Source organism: Caenorhabditis remanei, chromosome V (assembly GCF_010183535.1).
Source record: "Caenorhabditis remanei strain PX506 chromosome V, whole genome shotgun sequence".
Taxonomy (NCBI): Eukaryota; Metazoa; Nematoda; class Chromadorea; order Rhabditida; family Rhabditidae; genus Caenorhabditis; species Caenorhabditis remanei.
In genome coordinates this window covers 16,083,527-16,102,500 of record NC_071332.1, presented here as the reverse complement: position 1 = coordinate 16,102,500, position 18,974 = coordinate 16,083,527, and the positions used below count along the sequence as shown (strand labels likewise).

General features: G+C 34.5%; 8 protein-coding genes across 8 annotated transcripts; 5 read left to right on the top strand and 3 right to left on the bottom strand.

Moving 5' to 3' along the window:
• Positions 1 to 296: 296 nt before the first annotated feature.
• GCK72_020491 (uncharacterized protein) lies at positions 297 to 4,304 on the top strand (the record flags this gene model as incomplete). The annotated part of the gene is made up of 12 exons (XM_053733608.1): positions 297 to 415; positions 467 to 587; positions 650 to 853; positions 896 to 1,013; positions 1,058 to 1,159; positions 1,204 to 1,312; positions 1,630 to 1,692; positions 3,068 to 3,227; positions 3,273 to 3,594; positions 3,645 to 3,746; positions 3,794 to 3,902; positions 3,947 to 4,304. 12 exons carry the CDS (start codon positions 297 to 299, stop codon positions 4,302 to 4,304), a joined length of 1,887 nt encoding a protein of 628 aa, XP_053582521.1.
• Positions 4,305 to 4,891: 587 nt separating this feature from the next.
• GCK72_020490 (uncharacterized protein) lies at positions 4,892 to 6,328 on the bottom strand (the record flags this gene model as incomplete). Its single annotated transcript, XM_053733607.1, has 7 exons — positions 4,892 to 5,112; positions 5,158 to 5,294; positions 5,393 to 5,444; positions 5,489 to 5,590; positions 5,639 to 5,762; positions 5,810 to 6,188; positions 6,243 to 6,328. 7 exons carry the CDS (start codon positions 6,326 to 6,328, stop codon positions 4,892 to 4,894), a joined length of 1,101 nt encoding a protein of 366 aa, XP_053582520.1.
• A 1,179-nt stretch (positions 6,329 to 7,507) lies between these two features.
• GCK72_020489 (uncharacterized protein) lies at positions 7,508 to 8,438 on the top strand (the record flags this gene model as incomplete). The annotated part of the gene is made up of 5 exons (XM_053733606.1): positions 7,508 to 7,536; positions 7,686 to 7,950; positions 7,998 to 8,114; positions 8,159 to 8,262; positions 8,312 to 8,438. 5 exons carry the CDS (start codon positions 7,508 to 7,510, stop codon positions 8,436 to 8,438), a joined length of 642 nt encoding a protein of 213 aa, XP_053582519.1.
• Positions 8,439 to 8,480: 42 nt separating this feature from the next.
• GCK72_020488 (uncharacterized protein) lies at positions 8,481 to 8,950 on the top strand (the record flags this gene model as incomplete). Its single annotated transcript, XM_053733605.1, has 3 exons — positions 8,481 to 8,658; positions 8,709 to 8,803; positions 8,849 to 8,950. 3 exons carry the CDS (start codon positions 8,481 to 8,483, stop codon positions 8,948 to 8,950), a joined length of 375 nt encoding a protein of 124 aa, XP_053582518.1.
• A 1,542-nt stretch (positions 8,951 to 10,492) lies between these two features.
• Positions 10,493 to 11,937, top strand: GCK72_020487 (uncharacterized protein; the record flags this gene model as incomplete). Its single annotated transcript, XM_053733604.1, has 5 exons — positions 10,493 to 10,593; positions 10,636 to 10,738; positions 10,796 to 11,574; positions 11,694 to 11,760; positions 11,806 to 11,937. 5 exons carry the CDS (start codon positions 10,493 to 10,495, stop codon positions 11,935 to 11,937), a joined length of 1,182 nt encoding a protein of 393 aa, XP_053582517.1.
• Positions 11,938 to 12,324: 387 nt separating this feature from the next.
• Positions 12,325 to 13,002, top strand: GCK72_020486 (uncharacterized protein; the record flags this gene model as incomplete). Its single annotated transcript, XM_003116199.2, has 4 exons — positions 12,325 to 12,361; positions 12,407 to 12,549; positions 12,596 to 12,733; positions 12,781 to 13,002. The coding sequence occupies 4 exons, from the start codon at positions 12,325 to 12,327 to the stop codon at positions 13,000 to 13,002; spliced, it is 540 nt and encodes a 179-aa protein (XP_003116247.2).
• Positions 13,003 to 13,624: 622 nt separating this feature from the next.
• GCK72_020485 (uncharacterized protein) lies at positions 13,625 to 14,140 on the bottom strand (the record flags this gene model as incomplete). The annotated part of the gene is made up of 1 exon (XM_053733603.1): positions 13,625 to 14,140. The coding sequence occupies one exon, from the start codon at positions 14,138 to 14,140 to the stop codon at positions 13,625 to 13,627; it is 516 nt and encodes a 171-aa protein (XP_053582516.1).
• Positions 14,141 to 14,367: 227 nt separating this feature from the next.
• Positions 14,368 to 18,182, bottom strand: GCK72_020484 (uncharacterized protein; the record flags this gene model as incomplete). The annotated part of the gene is made up of 14 exons (XM_053733602.1): positions 14,368 to 14,555; positions 14,599 to 14,648; positions 14,694 to 14,886; positions 14,933 to 15,099; positions 15,160 to 15,493; positions 16,815 to 16,905; positions 16,949 to 17,043; positions 17,089 to 17,179; positions 17,226 to 17,329; positions 17,373 to 17,473; positions 17,517 to 17,620; positions 17,666 to 17,782; positions 17,841 to 18,120; positions 18,169 to 18,182. The coding sequence occupies 14 exons, from the start codon at positions 18,180 to 18,182 to the stop codon at positions 14,368 to 14,370; spliced, it is 1,929 nt and encodes a 642-aa protein (XP_053582515.1).
• Between the last annotated feature and the right edge of the window lie 792 nt (positions 18,183 to 18,974).

Below are 18,974 nucleotides of genomic sequence, written 5' to 3'. Positions count from 1 at the left end.
AAATGTTTTTTTAATCATAGTTTCTCTGATAATTTAAAATCCCTAGGTAAAAATAATTCCCTGATCTAAACCAAAACAACAAAACATTTGACAGCATCAATCTGTGAGATTCTAATCTTTTTCTACAAAACATAGTTTACTATGAGCGTGTTATTTTCAAGATTTCTTAGAAGATAAATCATTGCTTCACATCAAAACTTGAAGACAGCAATATAACAACAAGAATTCTTAGTTTGTTGGTTTTGGTTTCAAACCGAAGTTTTAATAATGAAAAATTCGTTTCCAATTAAATTTCCATGATTATTCTCAGGAACAAGCGACGGGGAATGTGCGGCAGAGCAAGTATCGAGAAACTTTGTAGTCGATGTTTATTTATATTTCCTGTAGTGGCAAGCATCACTGTAATCTGGACTCTGTGATTTTTTCATGGGTAAATGAAGAAAAATTATATATATATATTTTGAAGGTTCATTGCAAGTAACAATATAACGACAAAACTCACGGATATATTGGCTGAAGTGGATTTGAACGAAACTAATGTGAACACACATAAAGGTTACATAACGTTGAACGAAATTAATGAATTCGTAAGTGATTGAAAAACATTGAAAAACTTCTTTGATATTGGAGTTAACATTCATATTTCCAGGTTTTCAAACCATTCGGTTATGAAATTATTGAGGCTACTCTCCCTGTCCCAACTGTACATATGCTGAATGAACCATCGTGTGGCTTCATTTTTTCTGAATGGCTCAGAGTTTCCCAAAAGCCACAGCCATCAATTCCGCCAAAAGAAATTCCAGAATCGTTTTCCGACGAATTTTTATTAAACGGTTACGCTGGTTTGACTAAGGTGAATACATACGATGATACTATTTTCATCTAATGATTGCAGTGGTACTTCAACGATCATTCATCGACTGGAGACAGCCCCAGAAACTGGAATCGAACTTCGGAGTTTATGAGTTTTTCGAAAGCCGAGCTGGGAGCTTTAGCATATAACAAAGAGTCCGGTTAGTGAGTGTGACTTCTCAGAATTGTATTTAATGGATTACAGAGTCAATGTACAATGCAATGAGCGGTTACCCCCTCAGAAGCAAAAGTGGATTAGTGATTGGAAGTATGCAGCCTTGGGTCGAAGTTATGGCTCTCAAACACGGTTTGCATTATAGTGGAAAAGTGTTTTACCTTAAAAGTTTTAAGGTGTACGAAAAGTTCTCACCGTGGAATACAATTCATTAACTATTCCAAATGAGTTTAGAGGCCGATTATCTGCAACCAAACCTGTGGAATTTGCAGAAAACTGGCAAACGTTAGTTTATATTCATTAAAAACTAAAAAGATATTGTGATTCCTTGTATACTTAGAAGTTGGTATTGCTCGAATATATGAGAATTATTAATGACATATTGTGCTTATATGAATCCCTCATATTAAAAGAAATCTGTCTGCCTGAGTGTGTCTTTCCCGTTAAAGTTTCATCCCGGTATTCAAGTCAACCCAATTAAATCTAACTAAATATAATTAAATCTAGCGTCACGACCTTGATTAAACGTTTCATCTCACTTTATCTACAATGAAGTGACTTGCTCCTTTGTTTCATTAAATGAATAACTAATCACGTTTCAGATACGCTGGAACATTTGACTTTGCTGCGTCATTCTCGTCTATAGAGCACTCTGGATTAGGACGGTATGGCGATATTATCGATCCCATTGGTGATTTAAGAGAAATGCTAAAAATAAGATGCTTACTCAAAAAAGGAGGTTTGTCGTATTTGTCAACCGAAAGGTTTTCTTGCAATTGAATATAAAAATTGAGAGATAAAAAATTTTCAGGACTCCTATTTCTTGGTATACCTTTTGGAACTGACGCGATTCAATATAACGCTCATCGAATATATGGATCCATTCGACTCGCGATGATGTTCTATGGTTTTGATTGGCTTGCTACGTATTCAGGAGATAGCGAGTTACCAATCGATTTGACAACAACTCTACTTCATTCAAAAGGGCTTTCTCAATATACTCAATATACAGTTGTTTTGAGAAAAATTTAAATTTTGAACCATATATTTATTTTTAACTACTCATAAATCAATTTTCATTCATTTGCATGAATGGTTACAACATCATATTAAAGATGCCAAATTTCAAAATGTTACTTTTTGTTCGCATTTTCAAAAATTTCTCAAACTGTCGGCATCAAATCAAAACACAGCTCGCAAACACAACTGGTTTTTCTCTTCATTGGGAATGGGATAGGCGTAAAAAAATAGACAACATTTTCAAATTCCGATTTTCTGTATACTAGAAATGTACACGTGGAAGGTTTATACAGAAAATCAATAATTGAATCGCTCGCGTTTCCACTAATTCAAACAGACTGTTTGAATCATCACAATTTCAAGAATTCAGTTTTCTCTAAAACTATCATAGCACAAAACATAAACATTTTCAGGACTATTTCAGTTTTGTAAGCGTGTTAATTTGAAACTATAATTTGCCAAAACCAGGAATATCAATTCGCGATCATTCCGTGACAGCTGAAATAGGAGTAATTAACAATTCTTTAATCAAAATATAAGACTATTTTACGATAGAATTGATCTAAAGTACCAATGCCTGGTATAACACTCTCCCCACCCCCTCTTTATCCAACATAACTTCCAAAGTTCCACTAAGTTGGAATTGTTTTCTTAATCTCCGACTAACCAAAGAAAACATATTTTATCTGATCAAGTTTTCATCTGTATTCGGTCACTAGATTCAAGGAAAAGTTTTATCTCAATCGAGTCTTCGTTTAAAATTGACCCACATTAACAAACCGAATAAGGAAGATTGGTCAACAAGATTGGTTTTTTGGCCAAAACCACTTTTACTTGGAGGTAATAATTGTTTGTTCTCAAATATATTTCCTTGTTCAAAAGCTTTGAAAACAAAGAAAAATGAAAAAACTGCATGTATTTATATTTTCTGCTATTGCTGGATTGATATTGCTTTTCTTGCTGTAAGTTTGTTAGATCAGACCAACAATTTTGTACGAAAACCATTTTCAAAGTTTTCAGATCGCACAGAAAGGAAGAGATGTATTTGACAAGACTGAAATTATCAAAAGCATCCAATAAAACTAACAACAAAGTTCATAACTCAACATCTTTTGATTTACAAGATTTCAATGTTTATACCTTCAAAGGGTATATTTCTTTGTCAGAGTTGAATGAAGATGTAAGTATTTTTTAACAAGCATAACTAAATTTTCAAGCATTATAGGCTTTCAAACCGCTCGGATATGAAATCATAAAACCAACACTGCCGGTACCTACTCTTCGTATGCTCAACGAACCGACATGCGAGCAAGTTTTCAAAGATTGGCTCAAAATTTTGAGCGAACGACAACCAGAAACTCCACCGGTTCATTTACCAATCATTCACGCTGATGATTATTTAATCAATGGATATTCAGCGTTGAGTTGGGCATATATGAATAATAACACAAAAAAAGAGATGAAACCGAAAAATTGGGATAGAATTGGAGAGTTTTTGAATTTTTCAAATTCCCAGTTAGCTGCTCTGGAATACCAAAAAGAGTCAGGTAAAATACATAGACTATCTTCAAGGTATGTGAAAACATAGGTTATTAAGAATCGATGTATCACGCAATGAATGATTTCAAAATTAAAGGAATGACGGGATTTGTTGTTGGTAGTATGCAACCGTGGTTGGAAGTAATGGCCCTTCAACACGGTATAGGATGTCTGACAATAAGTAACTAACGATTTTCATAGTTACAGGTGCACAACGAATTTTGACTGTGGAACACTATTCTCTTGATATCCAAAACGGCTTTGAAGATCAGTTATCATCAGTTCATCCTGAAGACGTGGCAAAAAATTGGCAACTGTTAGTTTCCAGAATTTTACGTGTTTTTGATTTATTTCTTTTAGATATTCTAACCAATTCGATTTTGCCGCCACATTTTCAGTTCTGCAACATGTGGGACTTGGAAGGTATGGAGATCCACTGGATGCAAAAGGAGACTTGAGAGAAATGCACAAAATCAGATGTATGCTCAAAAAAGGCGGTCTACTTTTCCTAGGTGTTCCATATGGAACGGACTCAATCCAATACAACATTCAGCGAGTTTATGGATCACTCCGAATGGCAATGATGTTTTATGGCTTTGAATGGATTGCTTCGTATTCTGGAGACAGCGAGAAACCATTCGAGCTACACTCGAAACGTTTGCATAAGCAATCATTGTTCTTGTATACCCATTATACATTAGTTCTGAAAAAACTATAAAGCATTGAATAATATTATTGAAACCTAATAAACTGACTACAATCTACACTAAATCTACACATTATGAATTTTATTGGTGCAATTTGGTAATTCAGTAAAACTATACCATAAAACTGTTGTGTTTAAATCTGGTTGTGTCACATGTAGTGTCCAAACTTTGTGCCTGCCACAGTCAGTGAATTTCACCAAAAGCTGGAAATAACGGAATAGATGCCACGTATAGCTTGTGGTGAACTTTCTAGTAGACTACAGCGGTATACAAAAAAACTCATTTCGCCCTCAATTCGGAAAAAAATTTTGTTTATATTTGACTTCCAATTTTATTTTATTTTTTATTTCAACTTTTGTGCAAAACATCAGTTTTATGGTCAACCAAAGGAATATCTCCAGTTTTTAAATTCTTATTCAGAAATTGTACTTTGGAACCATTTCAGTCTTCTAAGATGTTATTTACAAACCTGATGTCAGTGTTTCTTTATCAACTTGGGCAATAAACATAAAGTTTCGACAAACATGACTGCAGCATGTATAAAAGGAAGAGGAAGAAAAACGATATCACTGTAAACTAAATTCAGAAATAAATATAATTATAATTTTCTCAATACTAAAGTGTACTGGGTCAATTGAGAGAGCCCCTTCGAGTGTAGTCGTATTGAATCAAGATCTATCGGTTGTTCCTGTTCACCCGAGTACGAAGCAAGCCAATCAAAACCAAAAAACATCATGGCGAGACGAATTGATCCGTAGATACGATGCGCATTAAACTGCATTGCGTCTGTTCCGTAAGGAATTCCCAGGAATAGAAGTCCTTAAATAATTCATTGATTATCCTGAAAAATTTTAGCCAACCCACCTCCTTTCTTTAGCATACATTTAATTTTGAGCATTTCTCTCAAGTCTCCAATTGGGTCAATCGGGTCTCCATACCGCCCTAATCCAGAATGCTCAATCGATGAAAATGATGCAGCAAAGTCAAATGTACCAGCATACCTAAAAACGAAAATCGTTTTTTTTTTGAGAATTTCACTCACTGTTCCCAGTTTTTAACAAAGTCAATTGGGAGGATTGAGGATAAACGGTCTTTGAACTCCTCTTGAATTTCCAGAGGGTTGTATTCCACCGTCAATATTTTCTTCGCACCTTCAACATATCGTTTTGACAGTAAGCAAAAACTTAAGCCTTACCATGCTGCAGAGCCATTACTTCAACCCATGGTTGCATACTCCCCACTACGAAGCCATTCTGTCCATCAAGTGGGTACCCACTCATAGCATGGTACATTGACTCTGAATTATTATTCTTTCAGTATATTGTACCTCACTATAACAATTTACCGGACTCTTTGTTATACGAATAAGCAAGAGCACTTAGTTCAGTTTTGGTAAATTTCATAAACTCTCCAATCCGATTCCAGTTTCTTGGTTTATCACCTGTTGTTGAATGATCATTAAAATACCACTAAAACAGAAAAGCATGGAAAATGGTTTTTTTGGCTGGAAACTCACTTCACTCAGTGCGGTGTAACCGTTCAAGAGAAATGCGTTGGTGTCATCCACTGGAAGCTGTTTTGGAGGAACATCTGGCTGCTGCTTTTGAGAAATTGAATGCCATTCAGTAAACACGGTTTCACACGTAGGCTCATTCATCATTCGAACAGTTGGCACCGGGAGAGTCGGTTTAGAAATTTCGTACCCAAACGGCTTAAAAACTTTTTCATTCAACTCGTGCAAAGAAACATATCCTCGAAGTGTTTTCACACTGTATTCGTTTAAATCATATACAGATGATGGTTCTGCTGCTGCCGACCGTAAGTTTTTAGAATCGGTCACTGAAATATCACGATTCGGATTCGGATTTGAATTCGAATCTTGGGATCTCTTGGTTCTGAATATATATATACAACTTTTTCATGATAATAACTAAATTCAGAATACTCACAAAAATATAAGAAGTGTTAATAGACCGATTAATATAATAATTGGCAGAAATCTTGACCACACCGCAGTCGGAAACGACGAACTCATTTTTGATTGAAATTCTGGAAAGTAGAAATTTAAATATGGTTTTGAAGTTTGAAAAATTACTGGGCATGTAATAATGTGTTTTTACAATCGCCATTTTCACTTCATTTATTTTTTCTCTCTAGTCAGTCCTTTTATACTCAATTTGGTTTTGTTGATCGGATAACTTCTTAGAAATTAGTGAAATTACTCAGAGATAAAATCAGCGTCGCCACAAAAGTGAATTATCGAGAATGCGCGATCCGATGTCACGAATCATGTTTTTTTGTTGAACCAAGAAAGCAGTAGTCTGATCATGGTAGTTAGATAGGCTTAAACCATGTAGATTTTAAAAAGATTTGAAATTGTTCATACGGAATGATTGGAAAACTATAGTGCCCCAGAAATTTCCGGTTTCAAATTTTAATAGAATTTATGAGAATAACTTCTTTACACTGAACATAATGCTAAACGCGATTTAGGAAACCAAAATATCTGCCAATTTTGACATCTAAAAACCAGAAGTTTCAAAACCAGACATTTTGAAACCACTACATTTTGATACAAAATGTGAAAAAATTCATTTTTTTGATCCACGTGAAGTTGAACAGAAAATTATCAGGTTTTCAAGATTTTTCAAACGTTTTACGTCAAAGTTGTCAGATTTTTTGATATCAAAATACGTGACTTTGAAAGGTTCCAGAACCTTGTTACCTGCTTCCCTTAACTCCATATATGTCATAGTGAATAATTTTCATTAATACCTGTATTGACAACTTGAGTCCCTCGTCAAAAAAAAGTTTAGTTTTTTTTACTTTCACATTTATTTCCGTAAAGTAAAGATGTTATCGTATTCTCTCCATAAATTCTCTTGTTTTCTAAGATGTTTGAATCGGAAACGTTAGATTGAATCTGAATCATTGAAGCGGTTTGCCTGATCATTCTAGCAATTTTGACTTGGTATGAGTTAGATCAAATCTTGCGTTTCCGGCAAAACACAAAATTATTCAGACTTTTGATAATATTGCACTACAATTATTTTTTTTAAAGACTCTTATTTTTTATAAGCAGAACTAATATTTGTATAAATTTTTTCAGAAAACTACATAAAAAAATGATAGTCAATCAAGTTATCCCTGTCAATAACGGAAGATTCTATTGTTTAAAATATAACTGCAAAAGATTAACAAAATCGTTCAAGATATGTTTCCTATTGCTCCTTATTTACCTCGGTAAGTGATGAAATGGAAATAAAGTAGGAAAATTTGTCTTATTCCAGTATTGCTTCTCATAACCGAAAAAATAAGCTTGACAGCAATGTGAGTTAAGTCTAAACAGAACATTTTCCAATTAATATCAATTCACCTTGCATATTTTCAAGCACGAGTCCAGCACTACCTACAACAACTTCTATGGTTACTACAAAGAAAATTAAAAAACCAAACAAATATGTTTCAAGTAATCTCGCTGCCTCTTCTCGTCTTGGTAATCATCTATTCGAGCTGTCGGCTCTTCTCGCGATTGCTCGAAAACTAGAAAGAATCCCAACGTTTTTTATTATCGATCATCATTATGATCAAATGTTAAAAGATACGGATTTTGTGATCCCCGGGCTGCTAGATCACTTCTTAATAATCAATGAAAGCGTAAGGGAATTTTCGGCCCGAATGATGCTTACCGACTTAATTTTCAGGTGCCTGTATCTATAACTCCAACCGATTTCCAGTTAAAGTGTTGCATGTGGGATGATCCAGACAGACTGAAAAACATAACAGATGAATATATTCATATACGAGGTACACATTATCAGGTAACAAGGATTTTAGAGATCCCAGTTGATCTCACTATTTTCAGAGTTGGAAGTTTTTCCCTCGGCTTCGAAATGAGCTGATGGGCTATTTGAAAACAACTAAAAACAAATTTCCCAACCTGCCCAAGTCCAGCAGCAACACATTTGTGTGAGTTATTCCAATTTCTTTGACATTAATCAATGAAAAAAAAATGCAGAACATGCGTCCATATAAGGAGAACAGATTTTGTGGGCTCCGGTTTTCACGTTCCGGATGAGAAATTTATTTTGAGTGCTATGCAGTTTGTTGAGCAGAAAGGTTCTTACAAGTTATTGCAGAGTTAAACATATATTTTTTGAACAGAAAAAAGAAGAAAGCAAATAAATATGTCCACAGTGTTTTTTGGAGACGATCATGCGTTTATGGAAGGTATCTCTAATCAATCATTTACATTATCAAATGGTCGAGTGAAGGATCTTAAATTAGAATCATTTGTCTCATATGACGACCCCGCAGATAGTATGATATATTCTAAAAACCATTGTGATGTGGTGCTCTTCACCGGTATGTCGGTAATCTTTCGTAATCTTTTTAATAGATAATCTCTTTTTCAGCTCCTCACACAACTTTTGGATGGTGGTTAGGATATTTATCAAAAGGGAATCAAGTGTATTACACTGATATAAAATATGTCGATGACAATAGTATTGTAAGTTGTGTATTTGGTGAAAACAACAAATATTCGTTTCTTCAGTCATCAGGGTTATTTGATCCGGACGACTACTATCCTCCACATTGGACACCATTCAAATATAATGAATTTGATAACACAACTGTTGTTGAAACGATGAAATGAATATTAAGACACTTATTTCGAAATAATTGCATAATAACACAAAACGCACAACAACAAACATTACTTCCTTAATAGAAAAGAGCGGAACTATAACATAATCTGTTTCCTCGTCTTTTTATGTGCATGGAGAAGAAGATGGGTTTGGATGAAAATGGAAATTTTCAGAAAAAAATTGAGCCTGCAGCAGAACAAACAGGCGTTCTGAAATAAAACTGGAAACTTGATAGAAAGTGATAAAATGATTTTCTGCAAAAAATTGTGTAGGTCTCAATATTTACATCTGAGGAATAGTTTATCAGTAAACCAGTGATGTTAAAAAATCTTTATTTTTAAAACTTAAAAAAAAATACATCTGAAAACTTTTAGTTGCCTTGAAAAATTCACATCAGCCGTAATTCTAGTTTCTTATCTAAAAAAGGAACGGTCATGAAAACTGTTTGAATAATGCTGATTAAATCAATTCGTTGGAGAGATTTGATCAAAATCAAAAAGTGAATGAAACGGAACAAACATTGATATAATCTAACGGTATGAACGCCAAACTAAGAATTATATGATGACGCACGATGAGCTCGAGCTTCCGCAGCCAATTCTAAAGTGTATCAAGCCACGATGACAATGAGTTTCATCGGTAGACAATTCAAACCCAGAGAGTGAAAAAACTAATTCTGACGATTTCTACTTCCTTATATGCACGAAATGATGTCTCAGACTTACTATCTCAATTTTCGAGTTGATACTTTATTAAGTTCTCAACAAATTTAAAAAAACAACTTCGAAATAAGATTTGTCACGGAAAAATTACTTTATTATAAAAAACATGTCGGGACAGGCTTCTGATTTTTTCCATCCGGTTTTACGATTTTTCGTGAAACTGCTTTTAAAAGTCAGATATTTCCTTAACTATTTATTCGAGGCTAAAACTCTGAACTTTCTTATCTGTCTTTTAACTGTGGCTTTTCCAAAAAATACTTTGTCTCCTTTATTATTCTAAAACACCAAATTCTGAGATATTGGTCGTGACCAATTTCACGAGGTTTGTCTCACGAATCTATAGATTTAATCGTAACAACTTTCACATAAATACGGTTTTCAAAGTTTGGTCAAGCTGCAGTGTTCTCCGACAGTCTGTCTTCTATATTCCGCTATTGAAATCGGATGGTGAAAGTGAAAAAACTTTTTCCAATTCGAAATTATTTATCAGTACTATTGCAGTTTAACTCAATTATGTGCGTTTTCCGATTTTGGAAGTCTTTATTATGTGTCACGATAATAATAACAATTACATTATTTGCCTATAGCAATATTTTGATGAGTGAAAAACACTTGAGAATATCTCCGCTGACTCAACCAGTCGGTTCTACAACTCCACCAGAATCAAACACATCAACTTTTCCATTTCATAGTTCTTATTGGCCCAGAAACCAAACATCCGTGACTGAAGCAAGTCCTTATGAAAAAACGGATGCATATATAATAAGCACCTATTACTATCCAAAATCAAAATCTTTGGGAGAAAATGCAATTGGAATGGTGCTTTTAATGAATCGGTTCACTCAAGAAGATATGACAAAATATCAAATCCAATTGGTGGCATCGAACAGTTTCAATCAAAGTGTGATCGCGATTCCAACTTTATTAGAGTGAGTTTTTCTTTGCAAGTATATGCAGACTTGTTATTGCAGAGAGTCATATTCAAACTGTGCCTATATTAACATGGTTGCTACAGGAAACGGAGTTTCAAATATGACAAAACTAGAAATCTCAGACGGACAAACAAAAATGCAGGTATTTCATAATCAATCTTGTTTAAAAACATTTTTAAAAAACTGAAATTTTCCACAGATTCCGTTCAAAATCGCCAGGACTGCAGCTCCTGCGCCGGTTGTCATCTGTATGTCACCACAATTTGCCGCAGAGCAATGGCAATTATTCGTAGTTCATGCCCACGTTGCTCGTCATTTTGGTGCTCACATTCATCTTTACATAACCAGTCTTGTAGATTCATTTTTTGATTTGGCAAGAGAATACGAAAAACTTGGATATGTTACACTTGACTTCTGGCTTCGATTGAAATTTGCAAATGCATCGCGGGATGCAGTCGAGCCAAACTTACACTCTGAGCTCAGGAATCAGGCTGGTGCAGAATCAGATTGTCTTCTGCAGTACAAAGAAGCCGCAAAGTTCATAATGTTCTTCGACCTTGATGATATTTTGATTCCACGTGGATTCGACAACTACTTTGATGAGATCACTTCCTTATACAAACGGCATCCGAGCATTGTGACATTCCAATACACAAAAAGAGAACTTCTGACTTACAACAAGCCTACTATTGAAGACATTAACATTGAAGAGATGCTTGGTCACACCTGGTTTGTCAATGAAGAGGATTACGGAAAAATAATAGCAGATCCGTCAAAATTGAATTCGATGTGGATTCACCAGTCTTGGAACGTAAAGAAGAACTTTATCAGCAGAACAAACTACATTATTCACCTACAAAAGCCTGTCGATTCAGATTCCCGCGATCCAGTTGTATACAGAAGGAGCGATTTTGAAATGATGGAAAGCATGAAGTTTAATACTTCGATCTTAATTCCCATTCAACATGATTTCGAAAGGTAGCCAATTGTCCACTGGCTTCAAAATTGGTATTTTTTAGAGTGTCAAACTTCACCAACATTCGGATTATTGCCGAAAAGTTACCCAAAACCACATACTATTTTTCTATAATTTATAGATGCTATTTCGAAAAGTTTTACAAAAAGCCAAAGAAAGATTCTTGTCCAAATGGGGAAGGTTGTCAGGTTAGTTTAATTTCAATTCTTACCCTGCGGAAACAATCATCTCAGATACCTCAACGCTCGGATAGGAATTGTGTTCACTCCAATGCAGAGTTCAAGTCAGGACCACCAATGTATCCAATTACTTATCATTATCACATTAATACACACTGGACGAGAGAAAAAGGATGCCACGCATAAAAGTGAAACTATCGTTAAAATAACTAAAATTAATCTTCACATTAATAAAATATAAGTTCCTCGTATTCATTCCAAAATACAAACGTGTACATTTGATTTCTGAACGACAACTAACATCAGGGCTTGCATAATTCAAAATATAGATTACACATAATTCACTATCTTTACTCAATACTAGTTTTGTCGCTCAGTATTGCTGGATCACCCCAAACGAAAACAATCCATTGTTTTTCCTGAAAAACCAAGAGAACACACATTTTTGGAGATTCCGATGAAAAATATTTAAATCTTTTGTACTCCTTCTCTGTGATTTTTTGACGAACTCGCGTATAAAAAGGTGTGGTGAAATATTCAATAAAGTTTTTTTGTTATTGCTGCAACAAAGAAATGCAAATCGTTGCTTTTATAGCATTTCTTGTTCTTGGTAACTAATGCCATCTGTCCTTTTTTCACTAAATTTTACTTTCAGGCTTACAAGCTCAGTTATCACTTCCTGGACCTTCGTCCGACAGAATTGTTAGTACTCATTTAAAGATGAGAAAAAATTTTGCTCAAGGAGGTCGATACATTCAAGGAGTCCGACAACCGTCTGCGGCAAATATGATGAAAATGGTATCTGAAAAAATTAAGTGTAAGAATCTATAATTCGAACGTTTAGGCTTGGGACTCTTCTCTAGCAACATCCGCTCAAAACTATGCAGCCACTTGTCCAACTGGGAGGTCTGGGGCTACTGGTTACGGAGAAAACATACGTTTTGTATACACAACTGCTCCAATATCTCCTCTAGACGGATATGTATGTAACTATTACAACACTTTTCATAGTTTTTACCGAGTTTTTAGGCAATCGACGCGCCAGTATACTGGGACCAGCAGTTTGACAACTATGGGTTGCCATCTCTTACTATGACCAGCTCAATTCTGGCCAGTGGTGTAGCAGACGCTACTCAAATGGCCTGGGCGAAATCCAAGTTAATCGGTTGTGGAGTCACCAATTGTGGACCAGACGCATCACAGAACAACAAGACAAAAATTGTTGTTATCTGCCATTACTCGCCAAAGTGAGAACATCCCATATACTACAATAAAATAATATTTTCAGAGGAAACATCATAAAAGAAACAATGTACGAAGCAGGAATAACTTGTTCCAACTGCCCCTCTCCAACCGCATGTGAATCGGACATGGGATTTTCGACAGGAATGTGTGTCTGAACTTTGAACTCGACTGTTTTTCTTGGCTCTAACTTTTTTCAGTTTTTCGAAGCAACACACATGATGTTACTAATTTTATTTTCACTATAAATGATGTAACTAAATGTTTTGACAGCTAGAGACAAAAAACTAATTATACGAATTTGCAAATTGAACTATTGACAAATAAAAACGATTGAAATTTATCTTACTCAATCGGTTGGACTGCGTGTTTCCACTATACGATATATGCCTTGATCGGACTGATAGAAGAAGATCACAAGGTTGTCTTGCTTTTGTATACTTCATTGACGTACATAGCAAAAAAAGATTCTAGTTATTACTTTACGAAAAAGATTACGAGAATGAGATTTCATTTTGAGGAGCATAATTTTAAAAGAAAATGTTACTTTATTGACTTATGCAAATTTTTGTCTGGGGATTTGCTAAACATATTGTCAAACTGCTATGCAAGACTTGCTTATCACTAGTGTTTATAACTGTGTGCATAATTCCTTGATATCCGGTCGAGCGATTTCCAACGCAATGGGTGTCAAATGAAGACCTGACGTGAAGTAACTCAATCCAATATCGTTGAAATATCGAACTGTGTTCGTTTTGGGGTTATGGAATATTTTGGTGTAATCTATGTAATCGCATTTCGCACCGCATTCTTTCAACAATATATCATATCTCTGTTTTGCTATATTGTATCCATTCTCGAATGACTCGACGATAAGTTTCTGAAAACGGAAAAGTTGGTAAAATACAAATAGATTCAGACTTGCATCTATTTCTTCAGGTGTCATTTTTTCTCTGAAGTGTTGTGCAAGCTTCTCAACTTCCTCAATGACTGGTCTTGGGAAAGCGTGCAGGAATATAATTTTCTTTGAAACGTGTTTCAAATACTCTTGCAATTGATCTCTAGCAACAGCAAGAAGTGGATCAAAGTCTATATTTGTAATGTTCTCTGCTAGTGGGTCCCCCATACTCATAAAACGGCCTCCCATTATAAGAAAATCTGGTTTCTCATCCCGAACCGCTTCGATATACTCGCCGAACTGTTTTGTACAGTGCCAACTTTGAGTGGGAAAAACGGGCTCACAAGCTATAAAAGAAACAAAATACTTTTAAAACTCAAAATGCATGAATACATGGAAATGTCACTTGAGAAATTTCCTTGGCCTTTGCACCACATTCATCCTGTATCAACGGCGCTAGATTAGCCATTGTACTACTACCCAGTATCATAAACTTCAATGTTCCATTTCCTGATAAGCCCTAAACTGGTTTCATAACATTCGGATAGTGAGCTGAAATATAATACCGGTCGATGATTTCTACCGACCCAAACTCCAATGTTTGGGATTGCAAGCTGCACAAAATCATTCTTCTGCCATAGTCGGTTTTGAATTTCTACTTGATCTAAAATGCAGGTTACAAGATTTTTAACTGGTTTTCAACTTACCATAATTTGTGAATGTCTTGTTCAATACATCATTATAGACTTCAAAAGATCTGTTAACAAAATACACTAATTAAACTTATGTTATTGAAACATACGTTGATTTCTGAGCGTTTTGGAGTCTGATAATTATTTCGATTTCTTCTTTTTCCAATGCTAAGAAATTGAACGAGCCCAAAAACGCAATCAACAGTATTATTCGTTTCCAGTCAAGTTTCAGAGACCATTTCTCAAATGTTTCATGAAAAGCTATTGCAATAAAAATAGATATGATTAATGTGAAAAATAACCCTGAAATAATGTAATATTTCTGATTAGTTCAACGTTCAGTGGTTACCAATATGGCTATCATTGCCAATGATTTTCCAGTATGCATATAACGGCCAGTGAACAAGATAAAGTGCAAATGAAATATTGCCAGTGTAGATGAGCAAGTTATTGAAAACTGGTACATTATTTGACGAAGCGTATATAAAGACGGCCGTTAAAATAGTAACTATAACTCTGAAAAATGAGAAGTTTGGATCTATTCCAGAATAGGAAACTTCAATATTAAAACCATACCTTGCAATCAGTGGATTGATTGGTGTTGAGTAAAATGTGATAGCAATTGTTACAATTAATATTGAGTTACTGTAGGTTTTAAATAAATTATTGTCCCAATTGAGTTTCTTGCTGCTTTTTGAAGTGTCTAGAAAAATAACTTTCTCTTGCCCATGGCCACTGTCTCCGTTATCTTTTATGATTTTCAGACATGCGATCATCCCGAAAGTGAATTGCCATATTCTTGCAAACACGTGATTGAAAGAAAGATCCGACCGAGAAGTGAATGCATGGAAAACAAATGAGGATATTCCTGCAGTAATCAGTTTTGTAGGAAAACTAGTGAATCGCTCACCTAAAATTATGAAAACAGCCATTTGACAGTTATCAGAAAAGTGTCTTGTTATAATAAATAGTAAAGGCACCATCAAATAAAATTGAACCTCGACAGACAATGACCAAGTATGTGTGAACAAGTCAGTCGCTTGGGACAACTGAAAAATCAGCCAAAAAATTTGAATATTGTTTTTTTCCGAACCTTTTCAAAATAGTTCTTAGCTAGAATAGATTCCTGTTTGTTAGATGTGAATGTAAGAGATTTCTCAGCTGACCGAATGTTTGTGTCTAATTTTGACAAAGGTAAAACCACATGAATAGAGATCAAAACAATCAGAATAATTAGAAAGTACAACGGCAGAATCCGTTTCAATCTTCGATAGTAGAAATGTGTTAGAATAGTGTACCACGAACAACTCTCTACTTTCTTGAGAAGCATACACATCAAATATCCTGATATCACAAAAAACCTTGAAATAGATTCAAAATTAGTTGCACAAAAACATGGAAACGTACTGATCAACGCCTAAGAACCCGTTCGGGAAGTTATTTGGGTAAAAATGAAAAGTCAATACAGCTATGATAGCAAGTCCACGAATCACCTGAACATCTTGTCGAATAGATTTAGTCATTATAGAATTTGATTGATGTTTTTCTTCAAAAACATGAAAGTTTGATCATGAAGATATAGAACTGTTGAACACAAATCTTTGCTAGTACTGAAGTTTTATTGAAACGCGAGATAAAATCTCTTTCCGGTCTTGGTTCTGCGTTGTTTTGAAATGCGGCATAAGAAAAGTTTTTTTCATAATTGAAATGAAGGTCGAGAAACCACTAACACAAACATAATAGAGAAAAAAGAAAACAATGGAGAGCTAAGATTAGATTAGTAGGCTGACATGCTAAGAGTAACCGGGAAAACATTAACAGGAAGTAAATTCCAACAGGATATGAAACAGTTGGATAAACACTGGGAACCAAATTCAGAGTTGTTAGACAGAAGAGATTTGATGTGGAAAGACTGACAGTCCATCATTTCCCAATGTTTTGAAATACGATAAACATTCAAAGTTAATCTACCTAAATCACCTATAAATAAAGGAATTCTGCCCAAATTTATATTTCTTGATAAGGCGCAAAAGCGTAGATGAATATATTGTTTAATTGGTCAGATAAAACCTCCTAGCATTTAAAAATCACTTCAAATGTTGAATTTCTAAGAATAACATATTGATTTGCCTATGACCTCTGATACACAGCTGAACTCTTGAAATAGTTTCTTATGGTCCTCAAAAACAAATTCAACAATGAAACGTTTATAAACAATATTTATTTCAAACTTTCAATCAATGTTCTATTGTCAAATGAGCCCTGTTTAATAGGAATCCAATGTGGAGGATAATAATCATCTGGGTCAAACATTCCAGAAGACTGAAAAATAATGTAATCAAATAATTGACACATGAAACCTTACTATACTATTATCATCGACAAACTTGATATCAGTGTAATACACCTGACCTCCTTTTGACAGAAATCCCAGCCACCATCCAAATGTTGAATGAGGTGCTAAAACAATGACTCACGACTCTGTATCTATTCGAATTATTGTACCTGTGATTATAACAACATCACAATTACTACTAGAATATAATATACTGTCCGAGGGATTGTTGTGAGAAATAAAAAATTCTGAGCTAATGTTCTGGAACAAGAAAAATAATTGATTAGTGGATATCCTGGAAATGTACTTTTTCTGCTCCTTCATCAACAGTGAAAGTCTGATTCATCAAACTTTCAATATATGGTATATCATCTCCGAACAACACTGTCAACATATTTTGATCTCTTTTCTCTGAAAATGAAGGTTAGACTTGACATTGAACAAATAAATGTACCTTCTATCTTAACAAATTTCATAGCTTCCAGTATAAAAGTTTCGTCTGGAACAAAAAAACCAGATCCAACAAAGTCGGTTCTCCTTATGTGTACACAAGTTCTAAAAAAATTATATGTTTTTTTTTAAATCAAACTAAACCTACACAAAATTATCATCATTAGACTTTGGAAGATCTGTGAAGTTATTTACAGGGGTTTTCAAATATTCCATAAGCTCATGGCGCATTCTTCGGAAATATTTCCAGCTCTGAAGTATTTTGAAAAATTATTTATTTTTCTAAATAACTCGTACTTGGAAATGCGTTCCTTTGATGTGCAAGTACTGATCTGTATAGTTTTTCAACCTTTCCGGATTATCCCATGTACAACATTTCATACTAAATTCAACATGTGTTATTGAATCAGGAATCTGTAAGACGAAATTTTTTAAAGATGATGCAAGCTACGAAAATGAAAAAAAAACTAACACTCTGGTTGATTATTAAAAAATGATCTAACAATCCAGGAATCAAGAAATCTGTATCCATCAACGTTTGATCGTAATGGCGGTTTTGAATAAAAAATGTTGGTATTCTATTCAATTTCCTAGACACTGACAGTAGAGCAGATAATTCGAAAAGATGATTTCCGAGACGAGAAGAGGCTGCCAGATTACTTGAAAGATACATTTTTCTATCGGGAATCTCTTCAATATGAACCTTTTCTCTTGGAACATTCAATGGAGTATCAAAAGATTCGATGAGAGTTCTCAAAATTTTGAAATGGAACACAAATTACAATCATTCATAAACTCACAGTTTTATTGGCATTCTTTTTTCCCATAATTTATAGATAAATGCTATAAATTCGTGCTTTTGCAGTTTTATCAATCGAAATAAATACTTACCCAAATAAACAAGAAATATTACGAGAATTACTTTTAGAGTCGAATTTGTTTTCTCGAACATACTCTCACTTACTATTTGGTTTGTTGTTCACCAATATATCCCCAATCGAAACCGGAAAACAACAGGCGGTGGAAATATGATGTCTGCGAGTAGAAATCAAGATTATGCGCAAACTATGAATTTCGGTGAAATCCAATAGATTGATTCATAAGATAAACGATTAAATACTACTTGTTGCAATATACCACGGAAGGATATTTTTGATTTTCGTACTTGCAAAAAAATTATGTGGGTATTTGCATAGTCAATAAGATTTTACAGTTAAAGGGGGATCGCGGTATTTAAAAAATTGATTTTTTATAGATCGACTCAGAATTTTGTAGAAAAGAGAAAAGTCTCTTGGGGCGAGGTCCGAAAATCACTCTAAAACGAGTTATGATCTCTCAAAGTGTCAAAAAAAGCCCCTCACCGTGAAAATTTACCTTATATTTCAAGGTAAAATTCTCTCGCCGTGCAGAGGAAAAAGGTGAAAATTGAGAGAATAACGCCGTGAACTCTCTTTTATCTGTATATTCTACTGTTTGAATGGGGGAAGTATCTCCATGATCATGAAGTCTTTGGCTGGAATTGATCTAAATAATCCGAGAGAACAATACGAACTTATCATTACTGTGACAAATGAGATGTTCAGTAGTTATTTCATTCAATTTCAAC